Source organism: Carya illinoinensis, chromosome 10 (assembly GCF_018687715.1).
Source record: "Carya illinoinensis cultivar Pawnee chromosome 10, C.illinoinensisPawnee_v1, whole genome shotgun sequence".
Lineage (NCBI taxonomy): Eukaryota > Viridiplantae > Streptophyta > Magnoliopsida > Fagales > Juglandaceae > Carya > Carya illinoinensis.
In genome coordinates, this window is record NC_056761.1 from 37,635,433 (window position 1) to 37,656,499 (window position 21,067).

The 21,067-nt window shown below is 44.6% G+C and overlaps 2 protein-coding genes across 2 annotated transcripts; one reads left to right on the forward strand and one right to left on the reverse strand.

The window, feature by feature from the left end:
- The first annotated feature begins 6,470 nt into the window (after nucleotides 1-6,470).
- On the forward strand, nucleotides 6,471-7,865 carry LOC122278703. The gene has a single exon (XM_043088887.1). The coding sequence runs from the start codon at nucleotides 6,471-6,473 to the stop codon at nucleotides 7,863-7,865; it is 1,395 nt and encodes a 464-aa protein (XP_042944821.1).
- A 9,331-nt stretch (nucleotides 7,866-17,196) lies between these two features.
- LOC122279836 (pyruvate decarboxylase 1-like) lies at nucleotides 17,197-20,211 on the reverse strand. Its single transcript, XM_043090713.1, has 6 exons — nucleotides 19,404-20,211; nucleotides 19,103-19,266; nucleotides 18,340-18,990; nucleotides 18,144-18,261; nucleotides 17,682-17,870; nucleotides 17,197-17,568 (listed from the first exon to the last, which is right to left on the reverse strand). Exons 1-6 carry the CDS (start codon nucleotides 19,929-19,931, stop codon nucleotides 17,398-17,400), a joined length of 1,821 nt encoding a protein of 606 aa, XP_042946647.1. The 5' UTR covers nucleotides 19,932-20,211; the 3' UTR covers nucleotides 17,197-17,397.
- Nucleotides 20,212-21,067: the final 856 nt, after the last annotated feature.

Here is a 21,067-nt window from a genome sequence, read left to right on the forward strand (position 1 = left end):
GACTGGAAGTTAAAACAATTCAAGTCCGCTTTATAGTTTGCCCAAAAATTCCTACCGAGTTGCAAAACAAGTTTAGTCAATGTAAGAGGAAAGAAATCTATAGAGTCTTAAGTCACAATCAAGCATTAGTTGTGCTTTACATAAACAACAAATTAAGATTAGCAAGAAGCACTCCAAACTTTCACAAATATAACTTGTTTCACAAAGCAATAGAGTATGAAAAAGAAATCAATGGATGAAGTGTGAGATATCAACTCTAATCCATATATAGGTTACTCCCCAAAACTTAGGCTTACAAATTTAGCCTAACGTCTCAAAATGAATATTCTCTCTAAACATTTGTGCATCCACCGAAAACTGAAATAAAAATAACAAGAGAAAAATAAACCAAAGAAATAGAACAAGATGAAGCTGCTGTGCAGTACGTAACTATAGAAAATAAGAAATTGCCCAGGTCTGAAAATGAAAACTTAAACTCCAATGAAATAAAACAGCTGAAAGCCAATATTCACCGAAAAAAGTATGGAATGAAAACGTAAAGTAAAGAAAAAAAAAGCTGCCGACCCCTATGGTCTGATAAAACCAAAACTAAAAGTAGAAGTAAAAATAGAAACTAGCGAGAGAGCCTAGGGTCTGCCAACTAAAAGCCCAAAAACTAAAGAAATAAGAAAAGAAAATGCAAAAAAAAATCATAGATTGCCGACTTCCAGTCCGTCCAAAAACAAGGAATAAAATAAATAATACCCAACGAAAATATCCCCAAATAACAATGCAAAACTACCCCTTGTTCTGTGCTTTTTGATCTACTGCGCGTTTCCCTGCTCTGCGTTCATTTCCTCTATTGTCCGTGAGGTTCTACACAGGTTCGTCGTGCCCTGCCTTGGCACCCACAGACCATCTCTCCATCTCCTATTACAATTTCTTTTTCAAGTGCGTGGTCCTTCCTGTCGGCCAATCCAATTGACAGTCCTAATTCCAAAATTACCCTACACAATTAGAGTTAAGTTTTCAGTATATAAGGGTAAGATGGGAAGATTAACTTTGGTGTCTTAACTATGTGAGTGTGCCAGCTTCATTACAAACTTTTTAAGGGCAAAATATCATGATTTAACAATTGACTCCAGTTTATAATTTACTACATAATTAAGTGTTCAATTCATTTTTTTGATTAAATAATTTAGTCACTTTCACAACTTAATTATGCAGTTTTTACACTTTATCATTAAGACATATAAAACTCAATGTACTTTGGCATAACATAACCTAAGCATCATCATCACATCAAAATAGAGCATCTCACAAAGCAAAGACCATGTTTAACGCTCATGGTAGGGTTGTACTAACCCCAGTGGCCAAACCGGGCAGAGACAGAGGTGAAATCTTCCCCTTATTATTCTCGGAGCTCCAAGTGTGCACACAGGAAAGACCACATAATCACTACTTTGTTTCCAAAGTGGGTGTACTTAGAGACAGAGAAGTAGGTACCAACCCAAACAGAGCAGAGCAAAACAGAGTAGAGCAGAGCAGAGATTGAGTCACATACAAAATCAATACACCATGCCAAAGGTTTTTAGATGCCATATCAAAACAAAATAGAGTATCGAAATGCATTCAGATCATTCTCAAATACTAAAAGCAAAAGTCAGAGCATTTTTCTAATCAATGCACAAATTTTTAGATTTTCAATATATCTTTTTTTCACAATTCAAAGACGGCATGACAAAATGAAGCTCATGTTAACACAATGCATGTTAGAAAATATTTTTCCTTTTTTCATACAGATTTCATGAGTAATGCAAATGAATGACCGATGTTATTTTTTCCAAGTTCTCATTTCATAACAAAACATGCAAAATTTTTAGATTGTCAACCTCAGTCTCAATAATTCGTGTAAAACCTAGCATAGGAATCCCGCTTACCTGAACTTTTTAGCTTTTTTAAATCTTTCCACAATCGTGCCAAATGAATACCAATCGTCACCTATATGGGATAATAAACGTTACTAAACTTCTAAAAGGACTAATAAAACTCTCCATCTACTTAAATTCATTATACGGAAATAGCTTTGTCAATTATTTAGATATCAGCAATCTAATATATACTATTATCATTAAAATATTCTTAGCTTATTATAATATAAATTTAGCAAATATGGCAAAACAACTTAAATTCATTTCGGAAATTAACTTAATCATATTTAAAACTCAAAGCTCTATAAACTATTATTAAAACGATGATTTAAAACCATCCAAGATTTTTTTCATACAATAGGTTTAAAGTGTTTAAATTGGAAGATTAAACTAGAAGAAGTAATATGAATATACTTAAAACAATTTCTTTACTATGCTTTACAAATGCTATACGACAAAGTATTAAAAGTGGCTTATTTATACCATTCAAGAAATCTGTATGTAAGAACCAAACACAAGTAACGGAAAATACTTCCTTATGAAAAATGCAAATGGAAAACTGGAGAAAGACAACCCGTGCAATAAAGTCAGGGTTGACCGAGAGAAAATGGCCAGGGACGACAGAAGCGATGGCTGGCTAGGTTGACGGTGTACGACGCGGCTTGAGGGGTGGAGGTCGTGCACAGTGGTGCAACCATGGATGGAGGATCTGAGCACGGTGTTGGTAGTGGTCAGAAGATTGAACTGTGTCTCAAGCCCTCATCTATCTACTACGAAAGGCCGTGTGTGGGGACTCTTGGAGCAACGGCTGGTGGTTCGAGATAAGCTCACGGTGACTGGATGGTTACTCGAGTATGGCAAGGCTGCACCGAGCGATGCTTGTGGTGGCTGGGTAGCTCGCGATGGGTTTGTGCTTGACATAAGGGATTGCAGTTTAAGGTGGAACTGGTGGTGGATTGCTCTGTTTTTGGCATAGCAAAACAGAGGAAGTTGTTGGGCAGTTGGGATGCGGTGGTTGTTGCAGATGGAGACAAAATAGCAAACGGTGAGCCATGCACCGTTTGCTTCTTTGGTTTGTTAGGCACCTCCCCACCTCCCCAAGAATCATGCAGCAAATTGCTGCATAGTACTGATCTGCTCTCCTATAAATAGGAGAGCTTAAGTAGCAGAGAGTGCAAAGCGTGGAAGAGAGAAAGCAGAGAAGTGTAGAGAGTGAGTGAGCAGAGAGTGTTTTCTGTAAAATCATTTTTCATAGTGAAATTACAGCATCCGTGGACGTAGGCAATTGCCGAACCACGTTAAATTTCATCCCTCCTTTATTTAGAATCGTCTCTGTGTCAGAACAGCTCCCAACAGTGGTTTGGCTGTTTTCATGGTATTTCTGACATGAAGCAGCGCCTTGCGAGGTGGTCGAGTTGGGGAGAAAAGCTGTTGTATGGTTCTCAGAGGAGGAACGCGCGATAGCGTTGATTTCTTTTTAGCGTGATCTTGTCTAGTTCTGCAAAGGCTGACGAGTGCGTGGGACAAGTTCCCGTTGAGGACATAGAGGTGCTGAGCTATAGGGGCTTACCCGTGGTGCTTGGATGGTGGCGTTTCCAGGTTCCTAGCGACTTGGTGCGGAGAGAGAGAGAGAGAGAGAGAGAGAGAGAGAGAGAGAGAGAGAGAGAGAGAGAGAGAGAGAGAGAGAGAGAGAGAGGAGAGAGAGAGTGAGAGAGAGGTGAAGTGTATTGAGGAACCAAAATGCCAGGCATCGAAGGAGTGCACGGGAAAGGGAGAATGAAAAAGGAGGAAGCTGCTTACGTGCATGGGGCGGCGGTTTGGGGAGTTTTGGCCGTGATGAGAGGCTACATGGTTGGCTATGGGAACTTGAGAAGCAACAAGGTTGATCTGAGAACAGGGAAAGGTATAAAAATGAGCGAGAGCATTTGAGAGAAATGAGGACGTGGGTAGCAGAAGGGGAAAAGGCTTGGGGTACAGATCTGAAATGGCATGAGAAACGTTGGGGAAGGGAGGAAAAAGTAGAAGAGTTTTGCTACATACAAGCACAGTCGCGTACTAATCTGTGTACCAATACTGATTTATTCATACTTAAAATTTAAATTAATACTGTTTTCAATAAAATCTACTTTTTGATCAATCACATCACATTGGTGCACAGATTAGTGCATAATTGTGCTTGCAACTATATTTTTCCAAAGTAGAAACCGTCGTGGGAGGGAGAGAAAAACATGAAAAGAAAAAAAAATCCCTTACCTAAATGGCGTCATTCACCAAAAGGGCTAATATTTTCGCAGCCTAGGCCAAGGTATCGGCCTAGGTATTACAACCCAAGCAAAGTTGGCTAAGGGAAAAAATGTGAACCTTGTGACAAACCCTCTAGGGCTACAAGAACACAACGAGGGTGTAAATACAAAACGTTCTCGCAATAACGATCAAAAGAGTAAGAGAGAGGATGTCAATGACTATGATAAAAGCAAAAAGCACAAAGGATCTTTGTATGAAGTTGAAGCCAATATCCATGATTTTAGAACTGAGAAGGATCGAACACACAAACAATGACAAGATTGATGCAAGCATGACCAAGGCGTGGGGATCATGGGCTCAAGCTCTCTACCATATTGCCATGCATCCTGAGAAACACAAGGATGTCGTGTTGGAGATTTTGGATGATGTTGTAATATTGCATGATCTCTATCCCAAGGTAAATTTAGACCATCAACCCCCCACCCCCTTCTTATGCTTAGGTTCCTTGTATCAGGAGTGAAATCTTCATTCTTTTGCAGGCAAGAAGGCATCTTTTGGTGTTGACTCGATATGAAGGTCTTGATTACCTCACAGCTATACGTAAAGAACACCTAAATTAGTTGAGGACAATACATGATGTGGGCATGCGTAGGGTTGAGAAGTTCTTGCAATAAGATGCATCGTTGATTTTTCGCCTTGGATATCACTTGGTACTTAGTACTGTCTCTGCTTTAATGTATTGATGTACTTTTCATCTCTTATGCTCCTTTCTATGCCTACAGCCTTGGCTTAGGTGCTGTAGCAGTGAGTTGAGGATAGTTTCATGTTCGACCCTTACCGAAAGTAGGAATAAGAAACTATTTTACCTTCTAAAGTCTATGCCTTAAGCCCGTAGATAAAACTTGGTGGAAATGATACCCATTAAAGTCGATGACAATACCACTTGGAGGCCAAATTTTGGCCTCAGGTAGCTGGGTTTGGTTTTGTGCAAAATCAAATGACTGGAAGAATACAGAATGATACGAGACAAAAGAAAGAAAAAAAAAATAAGGAGAAGAGGTGGAGGGACCATTCCAACCAGAGGGCCCTGGAGCATGTAAAAAAGGCCCATAATATATTAAAAATCAAGAAACCCAGAATATAGGCCCAATATGAGCCCAAAATTCACAAAGGGATAGTTGAGAGGAATTCAAAAAGAGACATACATGGCGCCACCTTTAACGGAAGGATAAAAACAACAAGATGTGATAAGATTATTTAAAATCCTAAGTCTTGATCTGTTCCGATAAATCTTGGAAGAGATATGTACAACAAACGAGCTTATATATATAGGTAATCTTTGAGATTTAAGGAAGGATGACCCCTTAACTGACTTTGGCATCAGAGTGTTTGTAAGAGGAACCCCCCTCGAGTCGCATCAATGAAGAAGGACTGAGCAGTGGAAGATTAGAAGTGAGACACGTCCCCAACATTTGGCGCCATCTGTGGGATCTTTGTGATTTAGCGTGGTTCTCACATGCCAATTGTAACAAGCTCAGTGGCAAGCCGAACGATATACGCCGGACCATCATCTATGGAAGCGAGCTAACATTAGCAGAGGAGAAGTTGAAACAAGCTTTGGAGGCCATGGGAGTCTTGCAAAAAGAGAACGACGACTTGAGACAAAAGAACGCCAATTCTCATAATGACGATGTGTGTAGGCGAGCAAGGTGAGCAAGAAGCACATTGCAAGGTCGAAAAGGATGATGCTGACCGCGAAGAGAAAGAAAGGATGCATGATGAGCTGAAGGAGTTAGCAGGAAAATATGAAGAGATAGCGAAGAAGATGGGTGGTTCTTCCTCGGTGGAAAGTCTGCTCCACCAAATAGACTTGCCGTACAGTGCACATATTATGGTTGTACCGCTCCCTCCAAAGTTTAAAGTTTCCCAGATATATATGTACGATGGGTCCAAGGACCTAGTAGATCATCTGGAGAACTTTAAAGCTCACATCACGCTTCACGGTTTCCAAGGGGAGATTGCCTGTCGAGCTTTCCCTCTAACCCTGAAAGGGATCGCTTGAGGATGGTTCGGGATCCTTAAACCAAGGTCGATAAATAGCTTTGAGGAATTGGCAAAGCAGTTCTTGACTCAATTCATGCCTAGCTGGAGACGTCAGCACCCAGCCGCCTACCTGTTAACGGTTAAGCAAAGGGAAGATAAGAATTTAAAGGCCTACTTGGCCGTTTCAACAAGGAGCGCCTAACAACGAATGACCAAGATGAGAAGATCACTCTGGCCGCCCTTTTAGGAAGGGTATGGCCGCGCAGTCCTTTCATGGCGGAGTTGGCCCTGAGGACTCCTTCCACCCTCAGAGAGTTCATGGACAGGGCGGATGATTTTGTCAATTCAGGGGATACTCTGCAGGCTTTGGTGGACCCTTGTAAAGAGGACATTCAGGTTGAGCAGGAAAATAGGCGGGCTGATAAGAAGGGTAATCCCAGTAGGCGAGAAAGAGCGAGAGAAGGGCAGTCAGATCGCAGCCTCAGATTGGTGCACATTAATCTGGGTGTACAGGAAGGAGAGGAAGAAAAGGAAAGCCGCCACTCTGTCAAAACAGGCGGTCGGTACTGCAAGTACCATCAGACGAGCTCGCACTGGACTAAGGACTGCACGACCATGAGAAAGAGAGTCGTTGAGTTAGCAGGAACCAGCGAGTTGGAGCGAATGGTCGCGGAACAATCAAAGCCTAAAAGGCATCAGGAGACTAGGCAAAAAGCAAGGCGGAGTTTCAGTCCAGAAAGAAGGCACCATGTCAATAACCGCCAGGACAGGAGGGCGAGGTCGCCCCCAAGAGGCGATCGGAACAGGGCGCCCATAGGGGAAATAAAGACCATAGCGGGAGGTTTTGTTGGAGGTGGTATTTCCACGTCCAACCGAAAGGCGTATGCACGAAATGCAAGATATGAAGAGGTGTTCATGGTGGATAGGGTACACAAACAACCAAAGCTCAGCAATGAGCGAATGGTGATATCCTTCGAAGAAGCGAACAGGGAAGGAATTATATATCCACATGACGATGCTCTAGTAATAATCCTCGTGATAGCCAATTATACAACTAGGCGGGTACTAGTAGATAATGGGAGCTCAGCTGATATACTGTTCTGGGAGGCATTTATCAAAATGGGGATTGATGTTGGGAGATTGAGGCTCTCCCTTACTCCATTAAAGGGTTTCTCAGGGGATACCATTCAACCAGTGGGGGCGATCACGCTCCCAGTAACTGCAGGCACGGGGGCACAGACAGCAACCACGATGACCGACTTCTTAGTAGTGAAAGCTCTTTCCTCCTACAATGCCATATTGGGCAGACCGACACTCAACCATTTGAAGGCGGTAACGTCCACCTACCACCTCAAGATGAAGTTCCCAATAGATGGCGGCGTGGGAGAGACGAGAGGTGAGCAAGCCCTGGCTCGAGAATGTTATGTGCAGGAATTAAAGAAAGTCAAGAAGGAAGTCTGCACAGTCGCAAGGCAGGATGGGGCTTTACCACCCCTACCCCCACTTGTAGCGGTAATCTACAAGAGAGATCTAGAGGTCAGAGATGACCGGGTTCAGCAACATGCGAAAGTCAACAAACCTCTGGAGCTCGTAACATTGTACGCTGACCACCCCGGGACCACTACCCGTATCGGGACACAAGTCCCACCAAAAGTAGAGAAGCCCTGATACAGTTGTTTATAGAACACAGGGATGTCTTCGCATGGAGCCATGAAGAAATACCCGGTATAGACAACGACATGATTGAGCATTGCTTAGGCGTAGACCCAACGCACAAGGCAGTGAGACAAAAGAGGAGATCGTTTAGCATAGAGAAGTACGCCGCCAATAATGAAGAAGTTGAGAGGTTGCTCGCGGCCGGCTTCATCAGAGAAGCCCACTAACCGGAGTGGTTATCCAATGTTGTCATGGTAAAAAAAGCGAATGGGAAGTGGAAGATGTGCATAGACTTCACAGATTTAAACAAAGCTTGCCCAAAAGATAGCTTCCTTTTACCACGCATCAAGACGTCATTGTAGATACGACAGCGAGGCATCGTATGTTGAGCTTCATGGACGCATATTTGGGTTACAACCAGATACGAATGAATGCGGCGGATGAAGAAAAGACATCTTTCATCACAGACCGAGGATTGTATTGCTACCAGGTCATACCCTTTGGACTGAAGAATGCAGGGGCGACTTACCAAAGGCTGGTAAACTGGATGTTCAGGTAATAGATTGGGAAATCTATGGAGGTTTATGTGGATGACCTACTAGTAAAAAGCAAAGAGCTCGTCCAACACCTTGTGGATTTATGAACTGTGTTTGGAGTCTTACGCCATTACAAAATGAGGCTGAACCCATCAAAATGTGCTTTCGGGGTCCAGTCAGGAAACTTTCTGGGCTTCATCGTGTTTGAAAGAGGAATTGAAGCCTCTCCAGATAAGATAGAGGCCATAATCAATATAAAACCGCCACAAAATCTGAACGAGACTCAACGACTGGTGGGGAGAGTGCCTGCCCTGGGAACGTTCATAGCTAGGTCAACAGACAAGTGCCTCCCCTTTTTTCAAGTATTGCGTAAGATACATTCTTGGAAAGAGCAGTGCAATGAAGCGTTCGAAAGATTAAAACAGTATCTAGCCAGTCCACCCCTTTTAAAGCGACCAGAGAAAGGAGACGTACTCTATGCGTATCTAGCAGCCTCCCCGCATGCCGTATCCGCCGTCCTCATAAAGGAAGAAGAAGTCGTGCAACATCTGGTGTATTATGTGAGTCGAGCACTCAGAGGAGCAGAGGCAAGAAACCCTCGAATTGAGTTGTTGGCATTTGCCTTGGTAGTGGCAGCTAGGAAACTCCATCCTTATTTCCAGGCCCATGCGGTGAAGGTACTGAAGGAGGCTCCATTAGCGAAAATACTGAGGAAGTCAGATTGTATAGGGAGGCTGATAGGTTGGTCAATCGAGCTGAGTGAGTTTGATATAGAGTACGAGCCAAGGAAAGCCATTAAAGGACAAGCAATGACGGATTTTGTAGCAGAATTCTCAGACTTTCCCTAGGAGGAGGTGACAACACCGTTAGGAAAGCCTCGGGTATTGTTTACCGACGGGTCATCCTGCCGAATAGGCGGAGGCCTGTGGATACATTTGCTGAGCCCCGACAGCCAAGAGCGGTATTACATGGTCACACTGGCGTTCAAAGTAACGAACAACGAAGCTGAGTATGAAGCCTTGATAGCGGGTTTGTCTGTGGCCGCCCAGATCGGGGCAACAGAAGTAGACGCCAGGTCAGATTCACAAGTAGTAGTAAATCAAATTTTGGGCCTGTACGCTACAAAGAGCGAGAAGTTGAAGAAATATCTGGCACGAGTTTGGGAGATACGCGACCTTTTCTCATACTTCGCTATAGCTCAGATACCAAGGACGAACAACGAGATTGCAGACAGGTTGGCACGAGCGGCATCAGGAGGGGAGGAGGTACCCCTACCATGGCCAGTCGAGAGAAGGGTCGTCGAGGTCCCAGTTGTGGGCGTCGAAGTAGGAGTTCTGGGGTCAAGTTTCCCCAGACTGGGCGAGCAGTATAGTGGAGTACTTGGATGGAGGAAAATTGCCGGAAGCAAGAGAAGAGGCAAGAAAGATAAAGAAAAGGGCGGCTAGGTTCCTACTCATCGATGGGACCCTTTATAAAAGAGGCTTCTCTATTCCTTTACTGTGATGCATCTCTGCACAAGAAGCACAGTATGTCCTGGCTGAGATACACGAAGAGATATGTGGAAACCACAGTGGGGGAAGAACCTTGGCTAGGAAAGTGGTCCAGGTAGGATATTACTGGCCTAATGCTCTAAGGGATGTGCGGGAGTGCGCCAAGAGATGTGCAAAAGGCCAGACTTACACACCTATACCGCATGCCCCTCTGGAGGAATTAGCATCAGTAACAGCGCCATGGCTATTCGCCCAGTGGGGGGTGGATCAGATGGGACCCTTCCTGCTAGGAAAAGGCGGTGTTAAAATGGGCAGAAGCAGAGCTGTGACAAAATTCATGTGGAAGAATGTCGTCTGTAGGTTTGGGATTCCCCACAGTATTATAATCGATAATGGGCGCCAGTTTGACTCAGATCACTATAGAGAATGGTGCGCGGAGTTAAGGAACAAGGCAAAGTACTCCTCCCCAGGCCACCCCCAAGCAAATGGTTAAGTTGAGGCGACAAACAAGGCATTACTATCAATCCTCAAGAAAAGGGTCGCAAAAAAGAAAGGGGATTGGGCAGACGAGCTGCCAGGGTACTCTGGACGCTAGCACGGATGTGAGGCGGTTATAGTAGAATAAGTAGGGCTGCCAACCTACAGAATGAGCCATTTCTTGGGAACCTGGAATGACAAAAAGATAGAAGAATACCTCGACTTACTTGAAGAAGAAAGAGAGATAGCCGAGGCTTAAATGCAACAAGAAAAGAGAAAAACTGCGTAATACTTCAACAAAAGAGTAAGGCCCAGGACCTTTAAAGTTGGCGACCTGGTTTTGAAGAAAAGTGGGGTAACTACCCAAGGCGAGGGAAAAATGGGACCCTGATGGGAAGGTCCTTATCTAGTAATAGCCAACAACCGGCTTGGATTGTACAGATTGAAAGACAGCGAGGGCAAGGAACTACCGCACCCATGGAACGTAGAGCATTTGAAGAAATTTTTTCAATAATTATTGTAGCACTTATTGATTTAAACATTCCTTATCTTTATTTTTGTCTAAATGTTTGCGACATCGCTATCTATGAATATATTCTGTTTTGTTCAGTAAAAGTTCTGTATAGAGGCAAAATGTTACCAGGAGAAAACATGAAAAAAGGGTGAGAAAGGTCAGGGACTACTCAACCCTAAACACCAAATCAAGCCTCAGAAGCTTGTGGTGCCATGAAAAAAGGGCGCGTAGGTCCTCAGACCACGCCGACCCTAAACACCTAAAACAAGCCTCAGAAGCTTGTGGTGTCATGAAAAAAGGGCGCGTAGGTCCTCAGACCACACCGACCCTAAACACCTAAAACAAGCCTTAGCAGTTTGTGGTGCCATGAAAAAAGGGCGCATAGGTCCTCAGACCACTCTGACCCTAAACACCTAAAATAAGCCTTAACAGCTTGTGGTGCCATGAAAAAAGGGCGCGTAGGTCCTCAGACCACGCCGACCCTAAACACCTAAAACAAGCCTTAGCAGTTTGTGGTGTCATGAAAAAAGGGCGCGTAGGTCCTTAGACCACGCCGACCCTAAATACCTAAAAAAAGCCTTAACAGCTTGTGGTGTCATGAAAAAAGGGCGCGTAGGTCCTCAGACCACGACGACTCTAAACACCTAAAACAAGCCTTAGCAGCTTGTGGTGCTATGAAAAAAGGGCGTGTAGGTCCTCAGACCATGCCGACCCTAAACACCTAAAACAAGCCTTAGCAGCTTGTGATGCCATTAAAAGAGGGCGCGTAGGTCCTCAGACCATGCCGACCCTAAAACGCCAAAGGCAAGCCTCAAAATCTTGTGGTGCCGAGAAAAAGACAAGAAGTAAAAGAACATAGTAGCCAAAGCATTCAACAGAGCAAACCAAAGTCCAATGTTACAAATGTATAAAATATACCAAGACACAGTAGTATTATCCACAGTCAGATACAAAAAAATGGGCTTAACAAAAAAGGAGGGGGGGATTCAAGGGGCATTTTCAGGCGGGAAGGCTCGAGGCACATTTGCAAAAATGTCAAGCATCTCTTTCCTCCCGAACTCGTCAACCCCTCGGAGGGAAGCATCCTCAGGATAGAATAAATTCTGGTCGAGAATCCTGAGGTTGGTGGCAGGATCAGCTAGAAGACGGTCCCTTAGCCTCACAATGTCGTAGCCACACCCAAAAGCAAAGGCATCATCCCTTGTAGCAGGGACATGGGCTAACTAGTCACGAAGCCATGCGACCTCCTTCCGGGCAGTAGTCAACTCCCCTTCCTTCTCAGATAGACTCCGTTGACTGGCTTTAAGGGCCAAGTTTGCCTCCCGAAGACTCTCATCGGAGGACTTGCAACTGTCTTGAGAATGGGCCAGGTCTCCACGAAGATAGGACAGTGCGTCATCGCTGGCAGCAAGCTCGAAATTTTGATGAGACCTCTCAGCCTTAAGACTCTCATGAGCCTCTAAAAGTTGCCGCTTGGCAGAATCCCTCTCCAAAAGGAGAATTGACTAGGCGAAGTTGACCTTGGGCTTTGGCCTCATTTGCTAAGCGGACTGCTTCACACTGCACGAGGAGTTCAGCCTTGCGTATCTCCAGATCACCTTGTAGAGAATGGGAGTAGCCCTCGGATTGCTCCAGTAAGATTTTCAGCTCCTCCCTATCCTCGGCCAGAGCAGCCAATTCAACCCTGTCGGCCCGCCATCTCTCCAAGGCACGTTTGGCTATGTAGCACAGCTGGCGACGCTCCCTAACCTCCTCCTCGAGATGGAGACGGTCAGCAATAATCCATGCCGCCAAGTCATTGATTCCCTATGAAAACTAGACAACCAACATGAAGAGAGGCAAAGATACGAAATAAGTATATACAAAAAGGGACAAAAAGCATAATACCTTAGAAAGCCAATTTTTCAAACAGTTAGCCATCTGGGCAATGACCTCTGCCTGAGAGTGGACGGCTATTGAAGAACCGCCACCACTAGCATCCCCCCTCACAATCTCGCCAGGGGCTGGAAAGCTTTCTCCCTCAGGCCTCACAGGCAAAGCCGTCGTCCTCCCTGATGAATCAACCAAGTGCAAAGGGGGCAAAGGAGATGATGGTTGAGCTAAATCAGCATCACGGAGGTGAGCATCCTCCTTCAAAAAATTCGCCCACTCCTCCTCAAGTAAGGATTCAATATCCTCGCCAACAGAGGAGGCGTGGGTAGGAGGAAAAGAGAGCCCAGGCCCGCTACCAACTGTCGAAGGGGTCTTTCCCCCAGAGATGGTATCTGGTGGGCTCTCGGTGGAAGTTTGACGTGGGTCAACCTCGCCACCTGTTCCAACTGGGCGTGGAGGGACATCCCTTGTGGCACCTTCCGCCCTATCCACAAGTAAGGAGCCCGGCGTTTCCCTGAGGCCACCTGTGGGAAAAGTTGTGGCCACCTCGGCAGGGGCAGTAGTAGAAGAAGGGGGCAAACAAGCTCCCGCTGAAGTGATTGCATCAAGATTAAGGGCCGCAACCACTGTGGCGCTCAGCTCAAACTGACTTGCCCACCCTGCCAACACAGGAAACTCAAACGCAGGGGCAGGTGTTGGGGCAGGCTATTGCGTCCCAGAGACGACCTAGGGAGAGGCGGCCAGGCTAAAAAGAGCCAGGTCGGCTAAGCTTTCCACGTCCCTCAGGCTGTGAGAATGTGACAGCGATGGGGACGGCAGTGTCAAGGAGGGCTTAGTGGTACTAGGCAGGGTAGAACCTTGGCTGTGGCTCTCCTCCGATGATACTATAAGGACCTCCGGTTAGGGCAATAGAGACTCAGCGACGGCCAGCTGCAAAGACTCCTGAGAGGGAGTGCCCTCTTGCGGCACCTCTAGAGGGCGCCAGAATCTCCTGTAGAGCAAAAGAAGGTGGAAAGGAATTTCCCGAGTGAGCTTTCTTTTGGCGACCGCCTGCTTCATTCTTCTTCTTGGTTCTTTTCTCTCTCTTCTTGGCGGCCACCTCCTTTTCTCCATCATTTTTCTTTTTCCTTCTTTTTGGCAGCCTCTTCCTCCTCCCCCTCTTCCGCTTAGAGGATTCGGACCTCACGGTTTTCTCAGTGGGCTTCGGCAGGGGAGGAGGAATGGTGTCTGTAATCATGAAGTCGCGCCCTTGAACAAAAGACCGGTTGGGAGATTTCAAGAACCTATCAATGTGGGCGATGGTCAGCAAGTTGTCAGTCCAGAGCGGCTCTGGATTGGCTTTGGCCCAAGAATTAGCTGTTGCGATTCGAGCCAGTTCACAACGCGACAGAGGCAGCATCTTAAGCCATATATTCTTCTGGTCAGGCAGAGGATGCCAAATTGTTCTAATTGGGAAATCACAAAAAACTTCTTCTGTGCCAGGGTATTCCCAACCTTGGCCAGAGATATAGAAGAACCTAGTGGTCCACGCCTTGGCATTGGAGTGGCGGGTCTCGAACCGGGCCAACGTTTGCCCATCATCTTTCTACGGAAGCCGAGAACGTTGCCTTTGGAAGCTTCCCTCAGGTTATAGAACGACAAAAATTCTCGGGCGGTCAGATCAGGATAAGGGTCCCCAAGAGGTTTCAAAGCTATACGAAACACAATGCAGCCGCAGAGATATGTCCTCAACGCGTAAGGGTGTAATTGAGAGGGAGCAATATTAAGAAGATCCAAAAGGTCGCGAACAGGGAGGTAGAAAGGGAGCCTCAACCCGTTCTGCAAAAGAGAAACAATGATAGCCACTCTAGGGGCGAAGCCCTCGCTATCACAAAACCCGTGTTCAGGGAGGCTTAAGACAACAGTCGCAGGAATACGAAAGTCTTCCCGAATCTTGGGAAAATGTATCTCTCTGATACCTGAATGCCATCGATGCCCAGCGAAGACTGTGCCCTCAGGGATCGCAAAGGGGCTTTCGGAAACCTCGCCTTCAACGTAAGAAGCCATTGAAGTTGTTGGGAAAAGGATAACAAGAAAGGAGCAAGATAAGCAAAGAGCAAAGATAGGAATGAAGAGGCAAAGAGCGTAATAGGAGAAGGAATGAGAGACAGCGAAAAATGAAGTTTTAAAGGATAGTGAAATGCGAAAGGCCAAATGAAAAAGTAACTCTGCAAGAAGACTAACCGGCGCAAGTAAACTGTCTGTCTTCTCTGCCACAATAGCAGGAAATGATATCAAATCTGTAGTTCTTCATAACAAAATCTTTATGGGGGGAAGGAAAGAACATAAAACGGCCGGAGGGCATGACGGGCCAGAAAGCACAAAAAGGCCGTGAGTTGTTTGGGCCCATGACCACGTCTACATATTTCCCAAGTACCCAAGCCCATGTAATCACACCCAGCACTTTCACAGCAACAAGATTGGTTGAAAATAAATTTCATCCGTCAGAAGGCAAATAGAATTGGCGGGGTAGCTGGAGGGACCATTCCAACCAGAGGACCTTGGAGCATTAAAAAAGGCCCATAATACATTAAAAATCAAGAAACCCAGAGTATGGGCCCAGTATGAGCTCAAAAGTCACGAAGGGGTAGTCGAGAGGAATTCAAAAAGAGACATACACGGCACCACATTTAACGGGAGAATAAAAACAGCAAGATGTGATAAGATTATTTAAAATCCTAAGCCTTGATCTGTTCCGATAAATCTTGGAAGAGATATGTACAACAAACGAGCTTATATATACAGGTAATCTTTGAGATTTAAGGAAGGATGACCCCTTAAATGACTTTGGCATCGGAGTGTTTGCAGGAGAAACTACCCTCGAGTCTCATCAACGAAGAAGGATTGAGCAATGGAAGATTGGAAGTGAGACACGTCCTCAACAAGAGGAATGGACAAATATGTATTCGGGTTTTGAAAAATAATATAATTTTGTGATTCAAATACAAGTGAAGTATTTAAAATTATTTTTAGTTATGTTTTGAACTGACCTTGGAACATATGAAAGAATGATCCAATATGTCAGTCTTTAGTCGCAATTTTTATACGTTTCTATGTTCATCCGCCGATTTCTAATTTTCTGCTCAAATTTCAGTCTGATGAATTATGAGAGATATATGGTAGCAATTTAAAATTTGACTTTCTGGAAAGGCATTTCTGACTCTTTCTCCTCTCTTTGCAGGCCCCATCAATGTGACAACTGCACCTGCATGTTGTTAGCCAAGATTTTGATTCAAAACATTTGAAGAATAAGCACTGGAACTCATTTAATACTGCTTTCTTTTACGATTCAGTGGATGTAATCGAGGACGTCAGCAATCATGGTAAAACAACATTAAGAGATGATGAAAGCCTGTTATCTACATAATTGCGTTGTCATCGATGCAGAAGTGCGCACCCCGACATACCTCGGTTAAAATCACATTAGCAATTGTCGGGACCCCTTTCCACACTCTTTACTTCAAAGTGACCGTCTGGTGCTACCACCATAAACTGCAGCCCTTGATCCTTAGGTGCATGTAGGTAATATATCATCAAATTTTGTTGAAAATAATGTAGAATCACACCCTAATGAAATCGATGTGCAATATCATCAATTTACTTCACCATGTCTGGTTGATGGAATGATGTTGTGGATTGTGAGTATTAGAAGGCGTTGATAATGGAGCGGAATATTGTGTTGTCAAAGGTACATCTCCGTTGAGTTATAGTTCATGCAGCAGCAGGAGCAACCACCTTAAATGATGGGACATGTTGATTTAAGGGACATGTTAATGGAACTTTAGATGCCCAATTAGAAAAGCAGTGGTATCGCACATGGCATTAGGTTCATCTTCTTTTTGTTTGGAATACAAGCCCCATATGTCTTCTTATGATATACACGTTTTCATCCTATATGTGCAGTTATATCAAGAACTAGATACAATCTATCCTTGACCCATGTGGGGGAGATGGTATCTGGATTCTGGAATACTTGGAGATGATTTTTCTTGCCAAATTTGGCAGTACTTGGAATACAGCCCGCATTCAATCACTCAAAAGTCAAAACCTTAAGCTGTATGATTGTCATGTGGTAGGTGCTCCCATTTTTGACGCTTCAATAATAAGCCCAAAACAAAATCATACAACTCTCTCTCTCTCCCTCTCTTTTACGTGTCAATTTAACTCCCTGACTGGCCCTGCCTGCCGGTCTCTGTCACACCCACAAACATAAAAAATCATTTCGCAGATAACTAAATTCAAAGTGACTATAAGCAGAAAACATCGAATGTCATGTGGTCGGTGCTCCCATTTTTTACGTTTCAATAAAAAGCCCAAAACAACATCATACAACTCTCCCTCTCTCCCTCTCTTTTACGTGTCAATTTAACTCCCTGACTTGCCCTGGCTGCCGGTCTCTGTCACACCCACAAACATAAAAAATCATTTCGTAGATAACTAAATTCAAAGTGACTATAAGCAGAAAACATCGAAGACTCCAGTTCAACAAGCAAACCGTCCAGGAAAGAAAATTCGCGATTCAAAATCACTACTGTAAGCGGTAACAGTACACCAAAAACAGAGAAAACTTAATCTATTTTGAGCTGATTGTGGCATTTCGTTCAAGTGCTTTCAGTTTACTGAGGGTTGGGTGGGCGGCTGTTGGCAGCAGAGACCCTGGAACCCCATTCGAGCAGCTCCTTGCTGGTGTCGTCTTTGTGAACAATCACCTCAAGGAAGCACAAACAGTCCTTCTTAGCCCCTGTTGCTTTCTCAATAGCTTCAATCAACTCCTCCTCACAATGGACCTGAAAATTATTAAGAAATTTGTTACAAAATTGTAGAATGCTATCACTGCATTGGATCCCTTTGGCATATTGATGCGTTAAAGCATTTGTGTCGTGCACAAAAACTTAATTACCTTGGTCGTCCAGCACTTTCCGTGACCATTGTGTATTGCATCAATCAACCCAGTGTAGTTCCAGTTCTTAATCACGTTGTATGGCCCATCATGGATTTCAACTTCAATGGTGTATCCGCCATTATTTATGAGGAAGATGATGCTCCTCTGCCCACAGCGAATCATTGTTGACACATCTTGTGCGGTGACCTGTGAAGCAGACACCATGATATATAAAAACACAGAGATTCCAGGAATCAAGTTCGAGTGAGAGAAAACCAAGGTGAAACTCGAGGCAGTTTCAATATATTGGAAAGGAAATATTCTTGATTTAGGTAAGAGAAAGCGATATATGAATCACGACATTTGGAACTTAACCAACAATTTTATTCTGGATCAATGTAGACTTTTCATGTTTTAAATGGTGATTTGTTAAGTGATGAAGTCCAAATTAGGTTTAAAAAAGAAAGAATCAAGATAAACCTGGAAGCTCCCATCACCAATGCAAGCAATCACTCTCTTCTCTGGCACGGCCTGTGCATACCCAAGAGTTGCACCAACCGACCAACCGATTGATCCATATTGCATTTGAAATTCATACCTGCAATCCAATTTTCAAAAGTTTTAGAAACTCCTACCGAGAAACAAACATCAAACAAGATTGAACTCCTCCACTTACCCACAAGCTCGTGGCAATTTCAGTTTCTGACAGTTAAACCACGAGTCCCCTGTCTCAGCAATCACAGCAGTCTTACTAGACAGCATCTTCTGTATATGCTGGAACAAAACATTAACTCTCAATGGTTCTCTCGGTTCGGCCTTCGGAGGATGCCCCTCGGGAACATAGATCCTGTGATAGTTCTCATAAGAAGTTGGGTTTCGCTTCAGCCGCTTGGCGAGTTCTCTTAAGAAATCCTTCATCAAAACACACCCAAATTGAGGCCCATTACCAATCATCACCCGCTCCGGCTGCACGATGATCGCCTTCTCTTTCTTGAGAAGGAGCGAGTACCCAACGGAGCTATAATCATTGAAAATAGGCCCAGCAAACAAGTAAGCGTCCGCTGACTCCACAATTTCTGCGCAGAAGGCAGTGCTCACAGCACCCCAGTAGGTCCCAATGAAATGTGGGTGGTCCTCCGGCACGAGCCCTTTCCCTGATGGCATCACTGCAAGGGCATAACAGCATGCATCGGCGAGCTCCACAAAGGCATCGCATGCCTTTGCAACTCGCATTTTAGGCCCGCCCAGCAAAACTGGTTTCACGGCCTTATTCAACAACTCCGCGGCTGCCTCCACTGCAGCTTCCAAGCCCATCTTATTACTCCATCTGTGCCACAGTCAAAAAAAGAAAACAGAGCGCCAATAAATTTCAGTCCAAAGTTCAATTCTAACATGTAATTTAGTCAAGACTTTGAATCATCAGGAAGCCCGAAATTTACTTGGGAGCCAGTGAAAATGGAACAGGTTCTCGGCTGAAACTTGGATGAGGAAGCCCAGCCAAATTGCAGCTTATGCTAATGTAAACAGGCTTGCTTTCTTTCAACGCAGTTGAAATCGCTGTATCAATCTGCTCGTGTGCGTCTTCCAAATTTTTCACCACAGCCTATAGCATACCCAACAGAAATACGTATCAATTCATTCATCCAAACGAAAACAAAAAGACCAGACCTTTTCCCAAATTAGCATATCAAACTTGTATTTTTATAACAGAACACGACGAATCACAGCCAACCCAAATACCTGATAACAAGTGACAGTCTGAAAGCATCTGAGCTCTTGGCTAAAGTCAGACAAGCCAATAGTGTGATGAAGGATTCTGTTTGTCCCATAGTCATTAGAGTTGGGACCGCCGACTATGCAAATAACCGGCAAGTTCTCGCTGTACGCGCCGGCGATCGCGTTGAGGACGCTAAGCCCACCGACGGAGAAGGTAACAACACAGGCGCCAACGCCGCGCGAGCGGGCATATCCGTCGGCGGCGTATCCTGCATTGAGTTCATTGCAGCAACCGATATTGTTGAGGCCGGGCTCCGCAATCAGGTGGTCGAGGAGCGTAAGGTTGAAGTCACCTGGTACGCTGAACACGTCCGTCACGCCGATTTGGACGAGCCTGCGCGCGACATGGCGGCCCAGAGAGGCCTCGAACGAGTCGAGGAAGGTGGAGGGGACCGAGTTCAGGATGGTCGAGACGGTGCCGTTAGAGGGTGGGGAGCCCAGGTCGCAACACGCAGGCTTACACGCGTCAAGCGATCCAATCTTGGTGTCCATTGGATCACTGTTGCAAGTGAAATGAACAGACAGCTAATTCCGAAGACAATTTCAAAGACAGTTTAGTATTCGTGGCTTTGGCTTTGAAGAATCGTGGATGGGAGAGAGTGAGGTGGGAGAGGAGGGCATTTATAAGGGGCAGTTTTTTGTTGTAAAGAGCCTGAATGGTTCTGGGAAATAGGCAAGTTTGAATTCTGTGGATTCTTGTAGAAGGTTGTGGCGGATATTTTGGTGGGTGGGAAAAGGAATACGAAGAGGCAAGTCTTATGCTGCTTCACGTTCCGTTTCTCTTTTCTTTTTCTTCTTTTTGGTTGAAAGCAATATTCATATTCTAAACGTACTATTTGGAAGAGATGAGATAAACGTATTAGAAATATACAGGATTCCATAAATATTGGTTTTTTATTACTCGGTATTTTGATTGTATTTTTTTTTTTTTTGAAATGGTGAATTTATTCATCATGCCGAAGTTATAAATGTGACTTATCAATATAGAAAAAATCAGACTATAAGCCAACCTACGCATCTGCTCTTGAGCATCATCACACACAAAGTGGCAGATATTGTCTTATCTTCTATAACTCTCCGAAGAAAGAGAGCGCACTCTGAATAAACACAGTGACAAGGCCCCTTCATCCCCCTAAAGAGACGGAGTATGAGATATTACTACTATGAATACTAAGTCCAACAACCTATTACTACAATATTACTAATAAAACTATGTAATACTATACTACAAAACAATAATAAAACAACCCAAACATAAACACAAGTATCGGCATGAGCCTCGACCGCACACCCTCCGCAGACATCAGTATCACGAGCCTAGGAACGACATGAGTACCCAGTTGCGTGCGGACCGCAAAAACCTCCAATGCAGAGGTCGGCCATATGTCCACCGGCCATAACTTCGTCCGCCACTCTCGACTAGCACTAGCTCTAGATTGTGACCGATCAAACCACTCCTCACCCCGCTTGGTTAAAACACAGATCAAGAACAATACCAAAACATCACTGGAACAGAGGGACGGAATACAAAAACAGAAGTTGTGGTGCAAGTGTAGCAAAACCACTCTTGGAGGAGACCGACGGTCGGTCTATGTTTTCCTGGAGTCTGAGGTCCCAAAAAAGCCAAG